Source organism: Channa argus, chromosome 5 (assembly GCF_033026475.1).
Source record: "Channa argus isolate prfri chromosome 5, Channa argus male v1.0, whole genome shotgun sequence".
NCBI lineage: Eukaryota > Metazoa > Chordata > Actinopteri > Anabantiformes > Channidae > Channa > Channa argus.
In genome coordinates, this window is record NC_090201.1 from 16,106,355 (window position 1) to 16,125,986 (window position 19,632).

Below are 19,632 nucleotides of genomic sequence, written 5' to 3' on the forward strand. Positions count from 1 at the left end.
AGAGTAAAATGAAGCTCATTGGTCGGGGCTTAAGATTGTACCTGGGCTGACTCCGTGGAAAACAAACCAAAATTAAAATGCAAAAAACTAATTTCAAAAAATATTTGAAATTTTTTGAAACACCTGGTCTTAATTTTTTTCCCCCCATCATGAGCATGTCTGTGTGCATGTCATCATGTTAATTGACAGGAAGTGCTACTGCACTTTCAGAGCTGAGATGAGATGTTTTTGTCAATGCTGTGCAGGGCGGTGAAAGCCTAAAATACAACTTTACAGTGAGATACAGAGACAAGTAGAAATAGTGAAGTGACAGGAACTCCAGACTAACTTTATAATAAGTCCACAAAATAGACAAAACACACACACATGCAAGCACGTAGGCACTGTATGCATTACAGGCCTGGTCCTCCTCCCAAACAGAAAACATTTTCATTTGTGTTTCGTTAGGGAACTTGAACAACAAAGAGAGCAGAATAGGAGGAAGGGCAAAAGAGGCACACACAACTTTCTCATTGTGCCACACTTTTCTGCAGTCTATTCTGTATAGTTATCTGGCGAACAGTGGATAAGGCCATCTCATTATAATCAAATCCAAACGTGTCACCAATTCTCTACCAACAGTTCAGTCGCCTGCATTCCCTGCAGGAGACTACTTCCTCTTTAAAATGGAATACCATGAACATTCATAGTGTCTGTGCTACAATATTACAAAAGTCAGAGGTGATGAGGCCTGAGCAGTGCATGTTGTCATGTGTTACATTGTTCTCCAACCTTTTACTACAAGAACTAAGTGAGAAATGCAGTACATCAAACGTCAGATTTTGACAGAGCATGTGGGCGAAAAGGTCTAGATGAAAGTCTCCAGTGTATTCAGTCTTCCTTGAATAGAAAAAAGAAAGAACGGAAAAAAATCCTCACATCCTGGCATTTATTCTCTATTCATAAGCCAGTAAAGAATGATTTTTCTATTGTCCGACCAAAACTGATTCTTTTATGAAGTAAAACTGCAAGACTTCCTGTGGACAAATCAATGTTGAACACAGCTCCTTTGATAAGACAATAAATGGCTACTCTTCAGAAATGGTGGCATAATACAGCAAGTTTGAGTTGTGTCAATCTACTGTTGGCTGCTACTAAGGCAATGGTGGTTCAGAGTATTAAGTGCATTACGTAGCTTGAGTGTTTCCTGATTGAGTGCATCAGGAGCTCTCATGAAAACCATTACCAAGATTAAACAAATTCAGGGTTGATGACCTCTACTAGACCAGCAATAGTTTGTTCCTTCACATGCTATAATAAACAATCCTGACAGATCTTGAGACACCGTGGTAGGACTGTATGTAACAGCTCTGATAGTGTCAGAAAACTTACTATGTAAAGTGAGGTTTTCAATTTTCAATATGTGACAATTGGGCTGGCTAAAGTGCCAAGAGCTTATGAGGTCATTCCTCATGACACAGTGCACTGGCTTGCATGAATTGTCAAGTTATTGATTCTGAAATAAATTTAGCTGCCTCTGGTGGATACATTACACTCCTCACAAACTGCTGGTTTTCATAAAGGATGGTTCATTGGTGGAAATGTAAATGGGTCCATCTAGCTCAACAGGTAAAATATGACACTGATCCCGCTCTCACAGCTCAGGACACCCAGGCCAAAAATGTATGCTGCTGTAGCTACAGTACAGTAATTTAGAGGAAAGAAATTCCTCAAAATGTTGTAAAATACCATGATAATACAGGTGCAAATTAAAAAATAATAATAAGCTGTATCACATGTGCTTCAGTAGAAAACATCACCCTAGTACTAGTGAAAAATAACTAGCCTGCAGCTTGCAGGCCAAATGAGTCAATGTTAGCCATAAATAATACCACTGTAGAAGGACTTTGCATGCATCACTTCCAAAGAGGCTCTTCATGGCTGCCTGAGGCCATACAAGCAGTCAGACCTCCTCCCTTCCTCTTTAACTGCGTTTGATGTTGGACTCTAATCAATACTTGAAGGCTGAATTTAGAAACGATAAATAAAACCATGAAGAGCAGTGCACTCGATACCTCTGTTACACTCCCTTCAATAGTCTCACTAGTCATGTAATGTTCACTGTACACAGTCTATTATTTCTTTTTCAAGGACTTTACAAGGACTAGAATGTAAATACAATTTTACTGAAGTAATGAGAAGCATACATATTTTATAAACCTAGTACATAAGTACCAGAGTGGTGAATGTACACTTCACACTATAGTACAAGTACAGCGCAAAAAGTACCAAAAAACACTGATATTGATATTTTCCCTGCAGAGGCTAGTGTTCATGATTTTTTTATTATCTGCTGTCAGCTTTTAACACCCTTGCAATCCCCAAAATAACATAGTAAAAATGGAATTGCAGGTTTAAAAGAAATAATAATCAAAATTGTAATAATGTCTCTCACACTGTGCAATTCTCCATCTTTAGTAGTTATTCTCCTCCCTGCTGTTACAATTACCAGTATTCGTTTACAACTTTTCAAACTGGTTAGGTTTGATATGCAATAATTCAAGGTGTGTTTTACATGAAAATGGGTGTATAACTAACAATAGAAGTAGGTTTAGTCAAGTTTAAGAATTTCACACTCTTTTACCTCAAAAAGGGAAGAAAATCAAATCTGTATGCTGGCATATGCTGAGAATGAAAATAGCAAATGTTATACTTAAATTACAGATACAAGTCTTGAAATAGTAGAAAAATTTGAAAAACGTTCTTGGTAGTTAACTTTAGACGAATCACGCTGAAAAAAAATTAGGCTGCATGTCATAAAAAAAAAAGATGATTCCCTAATTAGCCAAAGGAGACTACCTGACCCATCATCTAAGCCAACAGATAACTCATAACAAATGAGGACATCTGCCCAGACCATGGTTCCACCACATTCACACTCTTGTTTGGCCTTGCTTTCATACACGGTAGCCAGGTGGTGCTCTGTTGAAATTAAGAAAGTGTATCTCCATTCTGGTCAGCAGCGGCGGACATAGTAGCCAAGTTGGCTCAAATTTCATTATCTTTGTGCAGTCAAACTTGAAGCTTAAAAACAAAATCCAAGCCTAACTAGAAAAGGCAATTTCCAAGGAAATTACGTGGGAGAGCTGTTAAGTCGCCCGGTAGAGGCCGACCGCTCAGAAGCTGCTGAGAGCAGAGGCGTTTGCACGTTCAAAGCCGCAAACGCTGAAGAGAGATAAATACAAACAAAAAGAGAAAAAAGAAGATGACAAGAAAAGGAAAAAATCCAAAATCCCAGGAAAAGTTGAATTCAGAAAAGAAAAAAAGTAGAAAGTAACAATGGAGGAAGTAAATAAGTAAAAAGTTGATATTTAAAGTGTAAAGAAACAGAAAAAGAAGCAAAGTAAAAAGTTGCTATTGAAAGTGTAAAGAAAAAAGTAAGAAGTGAAAAAGCAACAACTTGATTAACAAAAGTGGAAAGAAGTAGTAAGAAACAAAGGAAAAGGTAAATATTCCCAAAGGTAAAAGAAACAAAGAAAGAAGCAAAGGAAAAAAGTTGCTTTTAAAAGTGTAAAGGAAGAAGTGAAAAAGCAACAACTTGATTAACAAAAGTGGAAAGAAGTAGTAAGAAACAAAGGAAAAGGTAAATATTTCCAAAGTTAAAAGAAACAAAAAAAGAAGCAAAGTAAAAAAGTTGCTATTAAAGTGTAAAGAAAAAAGCTAGAAGTAACTACTTAGAAATGAAGGAACCATTTTAATGCTGAAAAACTGTTGAAAAAAAAAAAGTTGAAAAGAGCTTTTAATTTGAAAGTGTGTTTCCTGTCTGTGTCTGTGGGGTAGTTTGTGTGTCCACTGTAGGGAGACTTCAAAACAAACTCATTTTAGCATTTAAATGATAAATAATTAAAATAAGAATGATAAAAGGCTTTTATTCTGAAAGTGTGTTTCCTATCTGTGAGGGTGTGTGTGTAGGGAAACTTCACCACAAAGTCATTTTAGCATTTAAATGCTAAAAAGTGGATAACATATTATGAAAGGCTTTTATTTTGAAAGGGTATTTCCTGTCTGTGAGGGTGTGTGTCTGTGTGTGTCTCCACTGTGTATGTTGAGGGAGAAAAACTCAGGTAAAGTGTGTGGACACAGCTCTGAGGCTGATTACATGACGTCATGCAGCTGTGTCCGTTACCATGACAATGACTGCTGCCCGCTGCCTGCCTGCTGAGTCATGTGAGCCAAATGCAAAGGCAGGCTGGAAAAGTGCTGAGACTATGCCTCGCAAAATGCTCAAAATATGAAAAAGTATTAGTCCTATCGAAACAATTCAAAAACTGTGAGTGACAAAAGGCTTCAATGAACACACTGATGTACTTTATTTGAAGATACTCCATAAAATGAAGGCGTGGTGGCGATTTTAAAACAGCCCCCCGTTTGTGATTTGATTAGAATTTAAGAACCTCTGTTATAATGGGCTCCAATGGGAGTTTTGACGGCACTCTCTCTGCTTCTGGACACTTGGAGAAAGAACCGTCAGTCCTGTCACTATGAGAGTTACATTTACTGAAAGAAGACAAAAATACCTACATTCTGATGTATAGTTTGTTTATGTAAGATTAAAGTTGACTGAAGGAAAGAAGGAAAAGAAGGAAAAATGTTGCTAAAAGTGGAAGCTGAAAAGTTAGAGTGCGTGTGATGTCACCCACTCTAGCTGCTCCAACATTCCGCAATACACACTAATGGAAAAGTTGAAAAAGCTCCAAAAGTTGCCTAAAACTAAAACTGCGATTATTCAAAAAGTATAAAAGATAGAAAGAAGCTGATCCACCCAGAAAAAGTTGAAAGGGACTAGACCCGTATAAACTTTAAATGAAGTTTCTACTCCAAAGTATGACGACACAAGAGGCAGATGAAAAGTGGCAAGTTGAAGGGAAATTTTAAGTGCCTTCCATTCATTTTCTATGGGAAAAAAAGTTCATAAAAAGTGAAATATAATAAAAAGTATAAAAGTTATTAATGAGAAAAGTAATACCACCCCTGTCCTAAAAGGGACCTACGTTTAGGAAGTGGAACGAAGTTTCTACGACAAACCGTCTAGGACTAGATAGCGACCGAAAAACGGGCTATAATAATAATAATAATAATAATAATAATAATAATAATAATAATAATAATAAAGAAAAGGATCTCAATAGTGTGAGAGCTGTGCTTACAGCTCTCCCACTAATAATAAAGAAAAGGATCTCAATAGTGTGAGAGCTGTGCTTACAGCTCTCCCACTAATAAAGAAAAGGATCTCAATAGTGTGAGAGCTGTGCTTACAGCTCTCCCACTAATGAGCATTAGATCTGATGCAAAGGAAAAAAAAGCAGGAGCAAGCAAAGGTTGAAAAACAGCACTCAAAAGAACTGAGCATTGTTTGTGACTCAAAAGTAATAATTTCAAATCAAGCAGTGACACCCCAGAAGAGCAGCAAAATCTACATGCACGTTATAGTGTATAACGGCATAATACATGGAAAATGTGAAATTACTCTCCACTTAGCTTTTTAACTACATCCTAAAGCTAATGCAGGAACGGGGAGTTTGTTAGTCTGTGAGTCAGTCACTGCAGCACCTTCCAGCAGCTAATTCTAGTTTGCAGCTTCAGAGCAAGAGAAGTAGTAGATCAGAAGCGCAATCATGTATTCATCGTAAACTCAAACACCTGGCTTGAGCCTTCTCCAATTGTTTCGAAATGTGAGGCTCACACAAAAGCCTTAAAAACACTATTTGTGTTCTGTGGACAGGCTGTTCAATAGGTCTGAATAATACAATCATTTGGCAGCACCTTCATATTTAATTTAGCTTTGGTGCACATTTCAAAGAAATTATGTTACATACTCTATAGCTATTGTTTAAAAGCTATATGAAAGTCACTGATAATAAGACAATAACTTTATATACATTTTAATTTTAATGTTTTAATACATTTTTACTAAGGATATTTATAAAAATTGTATTTAAAAAGTGTATTTAAATCTGTAATTCGTTAATTTATATTATCTCTTACCCCTATTATTATGGGCAATATAAAGAGCAACAATTACTTGTATCAAATACAACTAAAATAATACAGTTATGCAACCCTTTTAATCTTGACCTTTATAACATGACACAATGTATTCTATTCAACTAATTATTATTTTTGCTGGTGATTTCCTTCTCTTGTTTTCTCTGACAAACCTTCCAAAAATATGGAAATTCATTAATACAGAGTTTACAATCAAAGAAAAATATTTAAGAAGCTGGAGCAAAACATGCTCAGTTTCCTTTTACTAAATTACTTAGGAGACTATTACAGTTTTAAAGTTATTGCTGATAATTTTCAACTAAATTAATAATAAATTATTATTTGAACAACAAAGAATCAGTTACTGTCTGTATACGTGGGATCATTGGGCCACAGCAAAATAGTGAGTGATGCCATTTTCAAGCTAAATGTCCTCAACAGCGCTCTTTGAATCATCGTAACTGAATAATAAAAAAACATATATATTGTCACAACTGTAAATTAAATAGACTTGAATACATGATTAAAATGCTTTTTCTCAAACAACTTTTTATCAGGATGGCACTCACTAATGTCACCATTACCATAAAGCTTATTCAAAGCATAGAATTCCAAACATAACAGGGATACAGATGACAGTCATGAGAGCTGTGAGGCCGCTGAGGCAGAGCAGTTGCCTGCTCCCACCTGCCTCACGCTGGCTGTTAAGTGTGGAGACAGATGATCTCTAGAATCCCTGAGTGATTAGTGGTTACCTGGGGACAGGTCTCCTCTCAGCTGTGGTAAACACTTGTGTTGTGAGGTTTAGATTAGCGGTGACAATAACATACAGCAGCTGTCACACCTTCAGCTCACACCAAAGTCTGACAGATAAGTAGACACATAGGAATTTGAACAACAGTGCTTCTAAAATTACCCAGGGATCAACTGGAAGCAGTTTTTTTGTTGTTGTTGTTTGTTTATTTGGGGGGGGTTATGCTCCACAGATTCATCGGTTGACTGTGTTGTCATACAAAGTCTTTTCACCCTATAATAAATACTTGATTTGTGTTTGGCAATGAAGTGTAAAACAAAGTCTTTCTGAAATATGAAAATGTCAAATGGAAAAGGCCATGGTATTCAAATCCCTAGTTAATCAGGGTTCCATTACCAGGAGGGTTTGAATGTTCATGTTGAAGAACAGAAACATTTGCATTCCCCAAAGGGGAGCATGTCAACAGGATCGATAGGGTACTCTCTAAAGTCCTGTTCAGCCTCCAAAAAGTCTGACTCGGCACATCTTCTCCGTTGGAATTCTCTAAAACTATCCAACACCAAATTTTTAAACTAGCTGCCTTTGTCATTTTATAATAATACAAATTCCTAGCACAAAATTGCCAAACAGAACAAAACTAGAAATTAGACACCTGGAGACCTATATCCACCTTAAATGCTTAGCTGTCTCTTCGGTAACATGGTTAAATAGCAATGAGCCCCTTCCATTGTTCTTTTGGAGCTTTTTCTCAAAATAGCAAAAGCTCCCAGGGAGACGGTCCAAGTGTGTGAGAGAAACAAACAGAACATCAACATCATTTTAAACCCTAAGGAAAGGGCCTGGGGACTGATCTCTCAGGGTGTTAACTTAGAGGCAGGATGGGGTGTGGGGTGTGGGGTGAGGGGGTACATATTCAACAAGGAATTAATGAAATGTTTAGCACTGGAGTGGAAAAGTGGATATGAACTCAGTGTTACTCACATAGCCTGCCAGACTGTATTTGATTGGAGTTATTATTCTTTATTTACCAGTTATGTCATGTACTCGTAATGAATGACTTTTAATATTTTAATATTCTATCAAGACTAATATATGTGGTGAGTGATAATACTACAATGATACATGTCTGAAGAAACAAAGAAAAACATTTGTGTGCTTCTATTACATTTTCAGGCTTATTGTTTCGATAAATATCCCACTAAATACATGTTAGTCACAATTCCTTAACAAAAAAACAAAACAAAACTAATTTTCAGAGAAGTTGGGGCTTTTCCTAAAATGCAATAAAAAGTTAAATCTATGATTTGGCAATCTGTGTGATCCTTTCTTTGTGTGACAAAAGCATCAAGAAAAGATCAGTCAGTGTGTTCAATGACCAATTTAATTTGCTTATATTTACAAAATACAGTTAAGAGTTTGATGCCTCCAACACAAGACAGTCAAAGTTCATGCATATTCAACAGTGGTTATGGGACTACATGGTTTGGTGGAAATATCCCAAGAGTGCCTTAATCTTTTAACGAAATGGAGTACAGTAGAGGGTGAAAGACCTACATTCTTTGCAATCTGGGGTTGAGAAATATTCTTTTTGAACTGACAATTCTCATTAGCACAAAGGGTTGAGTCAAAGGCTCATGTTTCCTTGCAAGGTCTGAAAAAAATTTTTATATGTATATTAAAAAAAAAAGCATAATTCAGCTTTCAGTTGCATAAAACTAATAATCTCTGGTGTTACACAACTCAATTTGTGAAAACATTGAAACAACCTAATGAGGACTGTCAGGTTTGCATAGCTTTGTTTCATTTCCCCTATGTTACTGTGCCCTTTCAACAAAACACTGTCCTGACAGTGACAAGTAATATACACACTGACACTTAAGAGCTTCAAGTACTTCCTAATGACAATATTTTAATGTTAGTGACTGCATTTTTAAGAAAAAGGGACCCAAGTATATTAATAAAAGTAACGCTTTCACAGGTACAGTCCCCAGTTTCTACAACCTCAGGAAGAATATAATTTATGCAAAGGTTAAAATTCAATTCATCAAGCAACTTGACTCATACTCAACAAGCTTATTTTGCATTCTGTGGTGCACCTTGAGCTTAATAAAACATGCACAGCCTAATCCTATATCTTCAGTGACTGTCGCCATAATTCACGACAGGGTAAATTAGCTTGCGGACGGGATAGCCTACTTTTGAATTTGTTTTTCCTTGCCTTGGAAAAAAGAGCCAATGTTTGATACAGCTTACAAAAAAAAAAACAAAAAAAACAATGAGCACAAAGCAAACACATGCTCTGTTGACCCACAATAACACAATGCAGGAAAAAGGAGCCTGAAGGTTTCATTGTCTCTGCTCTCCACAGGGCAGCGTTGACTGACAGTTTAGCTGTAAGTAAAGCTGACATGATATCACATCTCTGCAACATTGTTTAAGGAGTAAGAGGACGTGGTGACTAAAGGACACAGGAAAAAGGACATTTATTGATACGGCCAAGTCCTTGAGTGGAGCAGTACATGCCCTTTGGTGACGGAACCTTATTGCCTGGACATTAATCACTATTGTCATGAAGCACAAGAAATAAGTACAGTTGTTCTCCAGCAGCATTTTTTCTTCCCTTGTTTCAAACCAGCCCAGTCAAATCGAGTTTCCGGGTGTGTGTGTGTGTGTGTGTTTTGGGTTGGATGTTACTAGAACGGATGAAATGATTTGGAGCGAAGTGCTTGTGAGTCATGATTAAATGATTAAAATGCTACTGTGACCAGCTTGGAGTATTTTGCTGAAAGAGTAAGTGAACTCAACCATACACAGCAAGTAATGAAATGATGACTGATTGCCTTGATTAACATAACTTAAACAAAAAAATAATAACATTTAATCACAATAATGTCAATTCACCTCATATCAACTGAAATATTTTATTTTTTGAGTTGTACTAGGCTGCATGCAGGGTAATGCCAGGAGTGTTTCACTCACTCATATTTGCGTTCTCAAATGTTTTGGACTGTGGAAGGAAACCATAGTACCCGCAGGAAACCCACGCAAGCACAGGGAGAACACGCAAACTCCACATACAAAGGCCACGTGGCGTTCACCCGGGGATGTAAACCCACAACCTTCTAGCTGTGAGGCAGCCCCACACAGACACACACACGCATCTAAATGGAAATAACAATATGATTAGCCCCTTAAGGAGAATTGCATCCAAAGGTTGCAAATGCACACTATACTGTAGTTCTTGTAAGGATTATGTTTGTTCACACTTGATGAAAATAAATAATACTAACAACTTTGTTATAAAATGTTAGTAAAATAAAATCTTATTACAAAAAAAGCCTGAATTGCTTATACACATTGTATTTTCATTACTGTCTTGCATTATATTGTACATTTTAATGTTTAGGATAACCGGTGTCAGAGCCCAAAGCAATTCTACATCTAGAATGCAAATACACAGCAAATATGTACACAATCAAACATAAATGGGGGGAAAAAGTACTCTTTTGAAAAAGTGATTGAATGAATCAAAGTTCGAAGAACGCAAGCGTGTACTTACATTTGGTCTTGGTACACAAGGGAAATCATCAACAAGTTTTCTATTAGTAAGGGCACTCTGCAGCTGAAACTGGAAATAAATCCTTAACTCTACTATTTCTGACTAGGAATGATTTCTCAAGTGAAAGGTTGTCTCATGTTCCAGACTGCCTTGTCTGCCCTGAAATATAAGGATTTAGATATATATATATATATATATATATATATATATATACATATATACATATATACACACACACATATATACATATATAAGTGTGTGTGTGTGTGTGTGTGTGTGTGTGTGTGTGTGTGTGTGTGTGTGTGTGTGTGTGCATAAATAGAACTAAATATAACTTCAAGACATTATATCAATTTTATGTGGCAAACTAACTATAATAATAAATGGTTGTCACCATTTAACCACCCTGACACAAAATTAACACACCAAGTCACAACTGTTCCCCATAGACAATTATTAACCATTAAATTTCAAACAATGTTAATAACTAATGTGTATTGTTCGTTTAAAAGGAACTCACTCTAATTTGACATATATATAGCTAATCATTAAATTTGAAAGCAATGAACAAAGAATGCGTGTCACTTGCAAACGGATAAACAGCAAATTATCTCCACGTGTTAAAAGTGATTACAGTTGCAGTCTTTTCCCACCGGACCATTTAGTGGGTGGCATAGGCAGCTGGTGGAAAGACATCAGATAACAGCCCAGCCATGATCAAGACTGAGCATATGTCACTAATATAATTTTACAGCCAGTGGGGAAAAAAAGTTACTTTTACCACCATGGGTCAGTAACGTACATATTGGACCAAGTGTCCAGCGAAGAGAGACAAGACCTTGATGATAATGATGCTGCTGCCAACATCAGTGATGTCCACACAGCTGGCATCCTGCTGGCACAACAGTACATCAGGACCTCATTAATAAGAATCACATTTTTTCCCTTTACTTTTTGCAGTGGACAGTGATTAGGTATTTGCAGAGGACATCTCCAGAATACAATACACACAAGCAAGGATGGCCATTATGTTTATGTGAAGTAAGTTAGAATTATTTTTTTTTGAGGTCCTGTTATTTATGCAACCAATCATTTCCCAGCTGTATTACAAGACTTAATGCCCTATGCTTTTTTTGTGTAGCTGTATTCACATACACTTGCAATGATTTCATCATTACTTACGTGATGCAATCATGAGAAGTTCTATAATTAATGGAAAGCCACGTTCCTATCAACGACTACAGAGGCACAGTTCAACCCACGCAACTTTCAAACAAACGTGTTTGTATACATTACTAAGAACCACAGCATACAGAAACGCCAAAACTCCTGATGTCCGGGCTACAGAATTTACACCTCTTTGAGCACAAGGACATTTGTGATAGCTGAGAAAAGACAAGCAAAACTGCCTTGATCATTTAATATTATTGTTGATTACTGGGTTAAAGATTAGGCCAATTTTATCAACATCCACTCCTTCCAATCCAGCTCGCACTGGATTAAGAACGAAAACAATTTATTTTGCACCTATCTAGTAGCTCAACTGTCTATAATGTAAATTCCAAATTTGTATATTATAAATATTTAGGTCATCGAGTCTTAAATGACAAACACAGTTACTTGAGCACCAGGTAGGTAGTCAAACGGGATTTATTCCTTCCTTGTAGCCGGTCTTCCCGTACTCAGTATTGCTTTGCTATATGCATCAGAGGTCTGCGGTGACATGATATATGAGAAAACTCACCTCTGTTAGGAGCTTGTAAGGTTACTAATCAATAACACTGCAAAATGAGGATGTGTTATTTTTTGGGGGTTTTTTTTGGGGGGGGGGGGGGGTCTGACTCAGAGAAACCATTCTTCTGTGTTACATCACTGCTGCTCTTCTATGGGGGGTGATTAGTGCCAGAGAGCAGTAGCAGCATTAGGGACATGCACTGGCTAAGTATCACAGCACAATCACTAGTCACATCAAAACACATTGAACTGATAATGAAATAATCATTTATTTTAGTTTTTTCACCAAAGCACATTCAGGTTTACTTTTATATTGTAAAATGTCCCATGTTATACATCTTTCCAAAAACATTTTAACAAACACATTTAGGGCTTAATATTAAAAAAAGAAAGTCTAATTGCATGTTATGCGAACATGAAACTTAAAAAAAAATGCTTTAGGTCTGGCTCTGCATCATATTCATCAGCGTTTTCCCTACACTGGTACAAGCATGGCGGCCCGCCATGCCAACGAGACCCCCCCCCCCCCCCCCCCCCGGCATGCTTACACGATGGGCCAAAAATTGTTTTAAATCTAGTGATACATTCACAACCAATCCGTTTCTTTTTAACATCTTGCAGGTAGGTACGAAAGGATCAGTTCTTGTTAATGTTGTGAACCAATTCCACTGCCTGTCCAACCACTGCTCTCTCTCTTTTAACTTTAACCAGCCATTGCAAAGAGACACGTGTTGTTGACTTAATATAGCAAGGTATGATTTGTTCGTTAATGTCCTTAAATGCACCATTTAATTGTCCCCTCCCTCTCATCTCGCTGAGAAGAAAAGCAGCGGTAAAAACTAGATTTGTGTAATGTTTACAATGCAGAGCAGTGACATTAGGTCTGACAGCAAGCAAGACTAAATTATATAGGTGGGATGTTTAACTTTGAGCCTAATATATCCGACTACCCATGGCAAGTTTCAGTTTGTTGGCTTCATCCCAGAGGGCTTTAATTGAGGAGTGACAGTGACAGATACAGGAGAAATTATTTGCGTGCAATAAATACATCTTATTGATATTAGTTTTGTTTAACTTGACCTTAAGTGAAATTTACCAACCAAAGGTGCTGCATGAGAAATAAATACAAATTTTTTTGGGTGTATTTTGCTGAGTTGTAGAAAGACTATTAGAAACCTGGTTATGTGTATACATGGCAGAAAAAAAATCTGAGTTCCCTGACAGTAAGGTACCTGGGGAAATCAGATTTCCCTAATCCCCTACCCCGATTCCTGGAAACCAGCTTTTCACTTTAAATGACAGTTAAGAAATAAGCTTTCCCAAGAAAGCAGACTGTAACCTGGTTACCTAAATCCATGTAAAACGCACTGGTTGATTTTTTTTGAGAGCAGCAAAACAGTGGACAACCTGCTCTATATAAAAGAATGATATCTTTATTTTATTATATTAAGGCATTTTAGCCAAAACGTTAGTAAAAGAGGAGATTGTTTGCTGATCCAAACTACATTATGTCATTTCAAATGTTTTTTTACCATGTGTGTTGTTCTGAGTTCATGTCAACAGAAATCAAATCACTCCCTGTCAACAGTAATTCACATTACTTTTATATCACTTTTCCAAGTGGGTTAAGGTCTAAAAGATGAACAGAGAGTTAAAATTGAAAATGGACAACATTTCATTCATATGAAATATGAAATATAACAAATGCAGTCACAAGCTTTGTTAGTCCTTTGTTGCTTGTTGTAGCCTGCTGTTCTTGATAAAAATCTAAGAAATGGGAATATTTCCAGCTGCTGAACATAACCAATTCCATTTTCCACGCCTGCTTAATGCCTATGATGCTGATAGTAGTGACGTGTGCACGACCCATGACTTTTTTTTTGTCCTTTCGGCTCATCCTGTGAGTTCAGGGTCGCCACAGCAGATTATTTGTTCAAATGTTGATTTGGCACAATTTAAGCCAGATCCCTGACGCAACCCTCCCCAGTTTCTACTGGGCTTGGGAGCAGCACTGCACAGCTGGGGATGAGGATGGGCTCTTGGGGGTTCAGTGTCTCGCCCAGGGACACTTCGACATGTGATCGAGAAGAGCGTACTTCCGACCCTATTGTCAGTAAACAGCCACTCTACCAACTGAGCCACAAGACCCATGACTATCAATATTAAATATTTTGATTTCAAATCGATCTTTGCAGTGGGAAAAACAAAAGTAACTTGACAAGTAGTACTGTTTCAGAATTTTATGTGTAACTTTTTACACTAGTGGAAAATCTAATATTATCACAGTAACACATGACTAGCAGTGCATTGTGGCCTAACACTACTGTGGGACAAACGTTTAACCGACTAACCGAGAGGATGTTTTAATCAGAATGAATCAGTTAATTAAAACAATCCTTATAAGCCAATGTATCACAATTTAGTCAGACCATTTGCCTTTTTCTACAGTTCTCGTGTCTAATAGCAATCTGATGTGTCACGTAATTCAGTGCCGCCCCAGTGATCCCACACCGATATCTAATAGTCCAGGACTACGTGTTCTCCAGTGGCATTCATCGCCCCCCATACACACATCCATCTGCGAGCCAACAGCGTTAACCATCGCCCTCATCCTCGCTTCTACCTACGCACATGACAGCGAGCAGACACAGATTATACTACCTCCACATAAACCATAACCTCAGGAAGACTGTCATAAAACTTGGGACACTTTCGCGCTGCAAACGAAAATGAAATAAATAAATAAATAAAATAAAATAAAATCACAGGAGATAAAGTGAAATACTATCAAGTATTTCAGTTACAGTACGACGAACCCTTCCAGATTCTTGCAGGAATGTTGGCTAAGTTTTACTCCATTTGGTCAGATTGGGGAAATTCTTCACACTGCACAGTGTGAAGAATTTCCCCAACATGTGAATAACAGTGATGAAGCCTCCATGTTTAAAAAAACCCACGTCGGGGTCAAACAGGAGTTGGGGGAACAGAAAGGGGACTAAATGTTTAGCCTGGTGTTAAAGCAGAGGGCAGTTTGCGCCACAGTCCAGCTGCTTAACGCAACTCACGAAGGCTGTACGTTAAACTCGGCTCGGCCCTGGAACCGTTAGGGAAACCCGGGCTAAACCTAACCGCCGAAAAATGAAAAAAAAAACAACTAAAAATCAGCCACCGAACCTCGCTTTGATCCTCCAATGCACCAACACCGCTAAGACCGTGGACACTGTAGTTCTACTAAATACATGAAAGCCAAGTACTTACGGGGGTGACCGTCTTTGTGTCTGGGCAGGGTTAAAAACATTAAGGATAAAATCCACAAGTAACTCGGTTCCCGTATTCTCCACATGTTAGACCACTCATCGAGAGCAACAAGAAGGCAACGGGTGACAAAGTTTTCGAGTCTTTTCTCTTCTGTAAAGGAAATCACATACACACGGCTGAGGCTGGAACGAAGTTGGCACAGCAGCCACGACGGCAGAGCATCAACGTAGCGGTTCGTTAGCGACTACAGAGTCTCTGCTTTTAAAAAGACCAGTGTATTCGCCTCCAGTCCGAGCAGCGGCTCTTGTTAGCTTCGAGGAATAAAACGCTGCGCACACCGCTGCTGTGCAAAAACAGTTCGAAATGTGTTGTCCGACTCCACCGCGCCTGTAGCAGGCTTCCAGATAGCGACATTCCCGAAGTGTAGAGGGGTCAATCGGCGATCAATCGGTGCCTTTAACTACGAGGAAAAGTGGATCGAAATGTATTGATTACACGTGGACATTATTGGGTGATTATCCGCGGCGTCAGCGTGACGAAGGGCGATGCACAACGCGAAAAAAGTGGTGCTGGAAATGTCCCATTCTTTCATCCAGGAAGTAGACTGGCGGTCAGACATGCATGCATGGATATGTGGCTGCTGGTCCCATCCAACCGGACAGGCTGGGTGTGAGAGAGGGCGCCCGCCTGCACTGGGCGGGAGCAACGGGGGAAGGGGGGAGAGGCGGGAGGAGGAGGTCGGGTCTTGAATTTGCTGAATGCAAAAGGACTCGGAATGGACCCAGATGCCGGTTTGTGTCTTTGGTGCTGTGATTATGAAAGACTCCAGAAACCTTTGGCTCATGTCAGATCGTCCAGACAGTATTTTCAACTCTTTTAACATCAAACATGTTGCGTCAAACCTGAAGAAATGCTGTTACTAAAGAGCGAATATAATCTAGCGGAGGCCAGAATCCACAATGGATTGAAGCTTTGTTCAAAAACAGAACAGATAAATTGCTCTCCCTGCTAAATCCACTGACTTCACCCCCCCCAAATCCTGTCATCTCACTGTTTAGTCGCCTCCTCCCATGCCCGGTTATTAAAATGACCCTCCTGTGGCCGCACCATGATGTCCCTTTGCCTCCTGCTGGCAGAACTGTGAATGGAATACTTTAGCAGTAATCATCACCTAGAATATCATCATGTATGAGTGTGTACTGATTGGAGAATTATGCATCCACCGGCGACACTCCCTTAGGTAAATGTGTAGTCGGTGGTGTTCTTGCAGAACTATCCAGCTGGACATTTAATTTGAGGAATCTGATTAAATTTCTCATTTAATTACCCAGTTCTCTGCAGGGCCATTGAGGACAGTCACAAGGGCCCTTTGCTTTTAATGTGGGCCATCTGCTTCCTCTCCAAAATGCCTACCTTTTCAAAGCCCCCACAGCCTCGTGGGTATCATCGCAAGATCCTCCAGGCTGCACTACCTCCACACACCCTGCAAAACAGCACCGTGGTTGACAATTCTTCAGACCTGACTGTATTCTGACTGATCAAATCCAATTAACCCCAATAAAAGTTTCTGAATTCTTTTCAAGTTTGTTTTCTCTCTTGTCCTGTCACGCTTTCATTAGGGTCACGCTTTCATTAGTCATGCCCACTGTAACTTGTAGGCTATCAGTTATAACTCACATAAATAAATGCATATCTATAGGAACTTTATTTATTTTTTTGATATACACTTAAATCAGGTTGCTAGGATAGATCATAAACACAGCGGACACCAAAGACCACAAGAAAGTTAATTACTATTTTAATAGTTACTTTGGCAACATTTTGTTTTATTTATTTTTTTGTAAAAATTACAGGAGTTCTTTGTTTCCAGCCTGTCAGGTTTAAAGATTTGTTTGGTTTTCTTTTACCTATGTGATAGCAAAACAAATATATTTGGACTTTAGGAGTTTTGTTCGCACCAAATAATGAATTTGAAGACTTCCGCCTGGGCTCTGGATGGGCATGTTTAGGCATTTTAAAGACCATATAATAAATGGATTAACTTAGGAAACAATCAAAGAAATGATTCGATAATGGAGAATGTGCTAATGTCAGAACTAAAACAATAAAAAGCAGCAGTCCTGCCGTGCCCTTTCTTGCTGCTCCTTCTGCAAATCATTTTTCATGCGTATGCAACCTCTAAGATGAAAAAACAGAACAGCATGAACAGCAATCAGTGTAAACTTAATTAACAGACAGTCTAAAATTAAAAGACCACAGTAAAATGTGTGGTAATAATTTAAGCAATAAGCCACAAGGCTCCACAAAGCCCAGCCTTCCGATTTACTCTGTCTTTTGCAAAACACTGCCTTGAAGCTGTTTTGAAATCAACCATGACATGATCCAGGCTTATAGCTTTAATAAAAAGGACGTAAGTGTTCCACAGTGTGTTTTCTGTTTTTCACTGAATAGCATGCACACAACAATAAAACAAAACTGAGGGGTGGCATGTTCTTCATGATAAACCTTAACTTGAGAATATTAAAAACAAGATGCAAGGAGTTCTTCGTCAGATGAGTGTTTGTAGACTAATTGTGTGGTTGCATCCCAGCCTCTGTTGGAACTCAATTTTCGCCTGAGCAGCAACACTTATTAGCCTCCCTTCATGCACTACACTGTGGCTTTCCAAAACATGCAAAAATGGAATAGGCAATATATCATAATTAATAAGTTACATTCAACAACTTGGAAGTCTGACAAATGCACTCAGATGACACTGCACTTCAACAAGTCATTTTTTAAAAATTTCCAAGCAGAGTTGCTGCTTTTGTTTTCTCTCTGATATATAGAAGCAATCCAAGCCAACGTTGAGTAAAATGAGTCACAGCCATTATTTTCTCTGTCTTAAAAGCATCACACAGAGCTTCGTGCCAAGACCTTGAAAAATCAAAGAAGCCCAAAAACTACCCTCTACTCTCCATAATATTTCTTAGCAGTGTCTAGTAGTTTCACAAGGCATATGTAATGTGCACCGTGACATTTGACATTCTAATCCTTTTCACTCTTTGGGATTTGAGAACCTGAAGGCATCTGAACACACTCCAAGAGTTAAATTGTGTTTGATATTTAAAGAGAGAGAGGGAGAGAGAGGCAGAGATACATATATGATTCATGTGAATGAATCCATGACACCAGCATTGTACCTTGGGCATCTGCCTCCTTTTTGGCCTTAAGTGGTTTAAGAACCACACTTGTATTATTTTTTCAAACACATTTCACATGTTGACAGTTGGTACATAATGTACGACTGTGTTCATCAATTATGTAATGCAATTCAGGCTATGACCATATATAATTAATTTGATTCTCAGTCTTTTACATTATTTAATCAAAAGCTATTTTTACCATTATTACTCTCCTCAAATACTTTTATCTTTTGTTTTTCCGTCCTCCAGTTCTTCACATCAATGTGTCACGTTTCTGCTTTGAATCTTTTGTACATTAATGCTTCAGGAGGGTGTCAGGGCAGAACAATCTTTAAAAGAGTGAAGGGTCTAAAACTGCAAAGAAGGCTTCAAAGTAGGCCTCCGGCAAGCCAATAATAACGGTTTTTGGTTTCCTTTCTTAAAAAAAACAAATAAGTAAAACATTTAACCAAACTGTCAAAGAAGTGGTGTGCCCTGCAGGATCCTGATCATTCTGAATGGAACTGATCAGAATCAGAAAAGGGTAACATATGACAAAATCATAACTAATGTCTTGTGATTCAAACATTAAAGGACTATATCAATGTTCTGTGTGTTTCACTGTACATTAATTGGGATCAAATTTGTTTGACATTTCTGTCATCAATTGTAGAAGTGTTTTTTTCTGCTTTCCTGGCAGTTACTACACTCATTTAATTTCCTTATGGAATGATAGACAACTTAATCCATTAAAAAGAACACTATGTCTGATTTTATTTCTGTCAAAGTCAGATTGTGTTGGGTAGAAATAGAAAGATTTGAAACGGTGCCTGCGTGCTGTGGGAAGCTACGTGAAAAGGGTGGCATATATGATTTACTGTATGTTGATAGAAGGCCGTTCAAATGATTTATGAGCAAATCGATTGTTTACCAAATAAATGTGATTTTTAGGATTCCTCTTGAGGTTTTAGACACTGAATGGAACTTTAACAATTGTGCATTAAAACAAAGTTGCTCCTGAGAACAGTAAGATGTCAGTAGTGATAATGAACAAATCAACGCGACTTCAGAAAATGTAGAACACAAAAACCTACTCTAAATGAGCCACTCTGTTTCTCATATTATCATACAATTGTTTC

The 19,632-nt window shown here is 38.1% G+C and overlaps 1 protein-coding gene across 2 annotated transcripts in view; it reads right to left on the reverse strand.

Annotated features, from left to right (window-relative positions):
- Nucleotides 1-16,016, reverse strand: part of LOC137128108 (receptor-type tyrosine-protein phosphatase gamma-like) — a 100,889-nt gene extending 84,873 nt beyond the window's left edge. Inside the window, exon 1 of one of the 2 annotated variants that reach the window (XM_067505820.1) lies at nucleotides 15,330-16,016. In XM_067505820.1, coding sequence (XP_067361921.1) covers nucleotides 15,330-15,414 — 85 coding nt within the window. In that variant the 5' untranslated portion in view covers nucleotides 15,415-16,016. The remainder of the gene's footprint in view (nucleotides 1-15,329) is intronic. The other variant, XM_067505819.1, reaches the window with a different exon arrangement.
- Nucleotides 16,017-19,632: the final 3,616 nt, after the last annotated feature.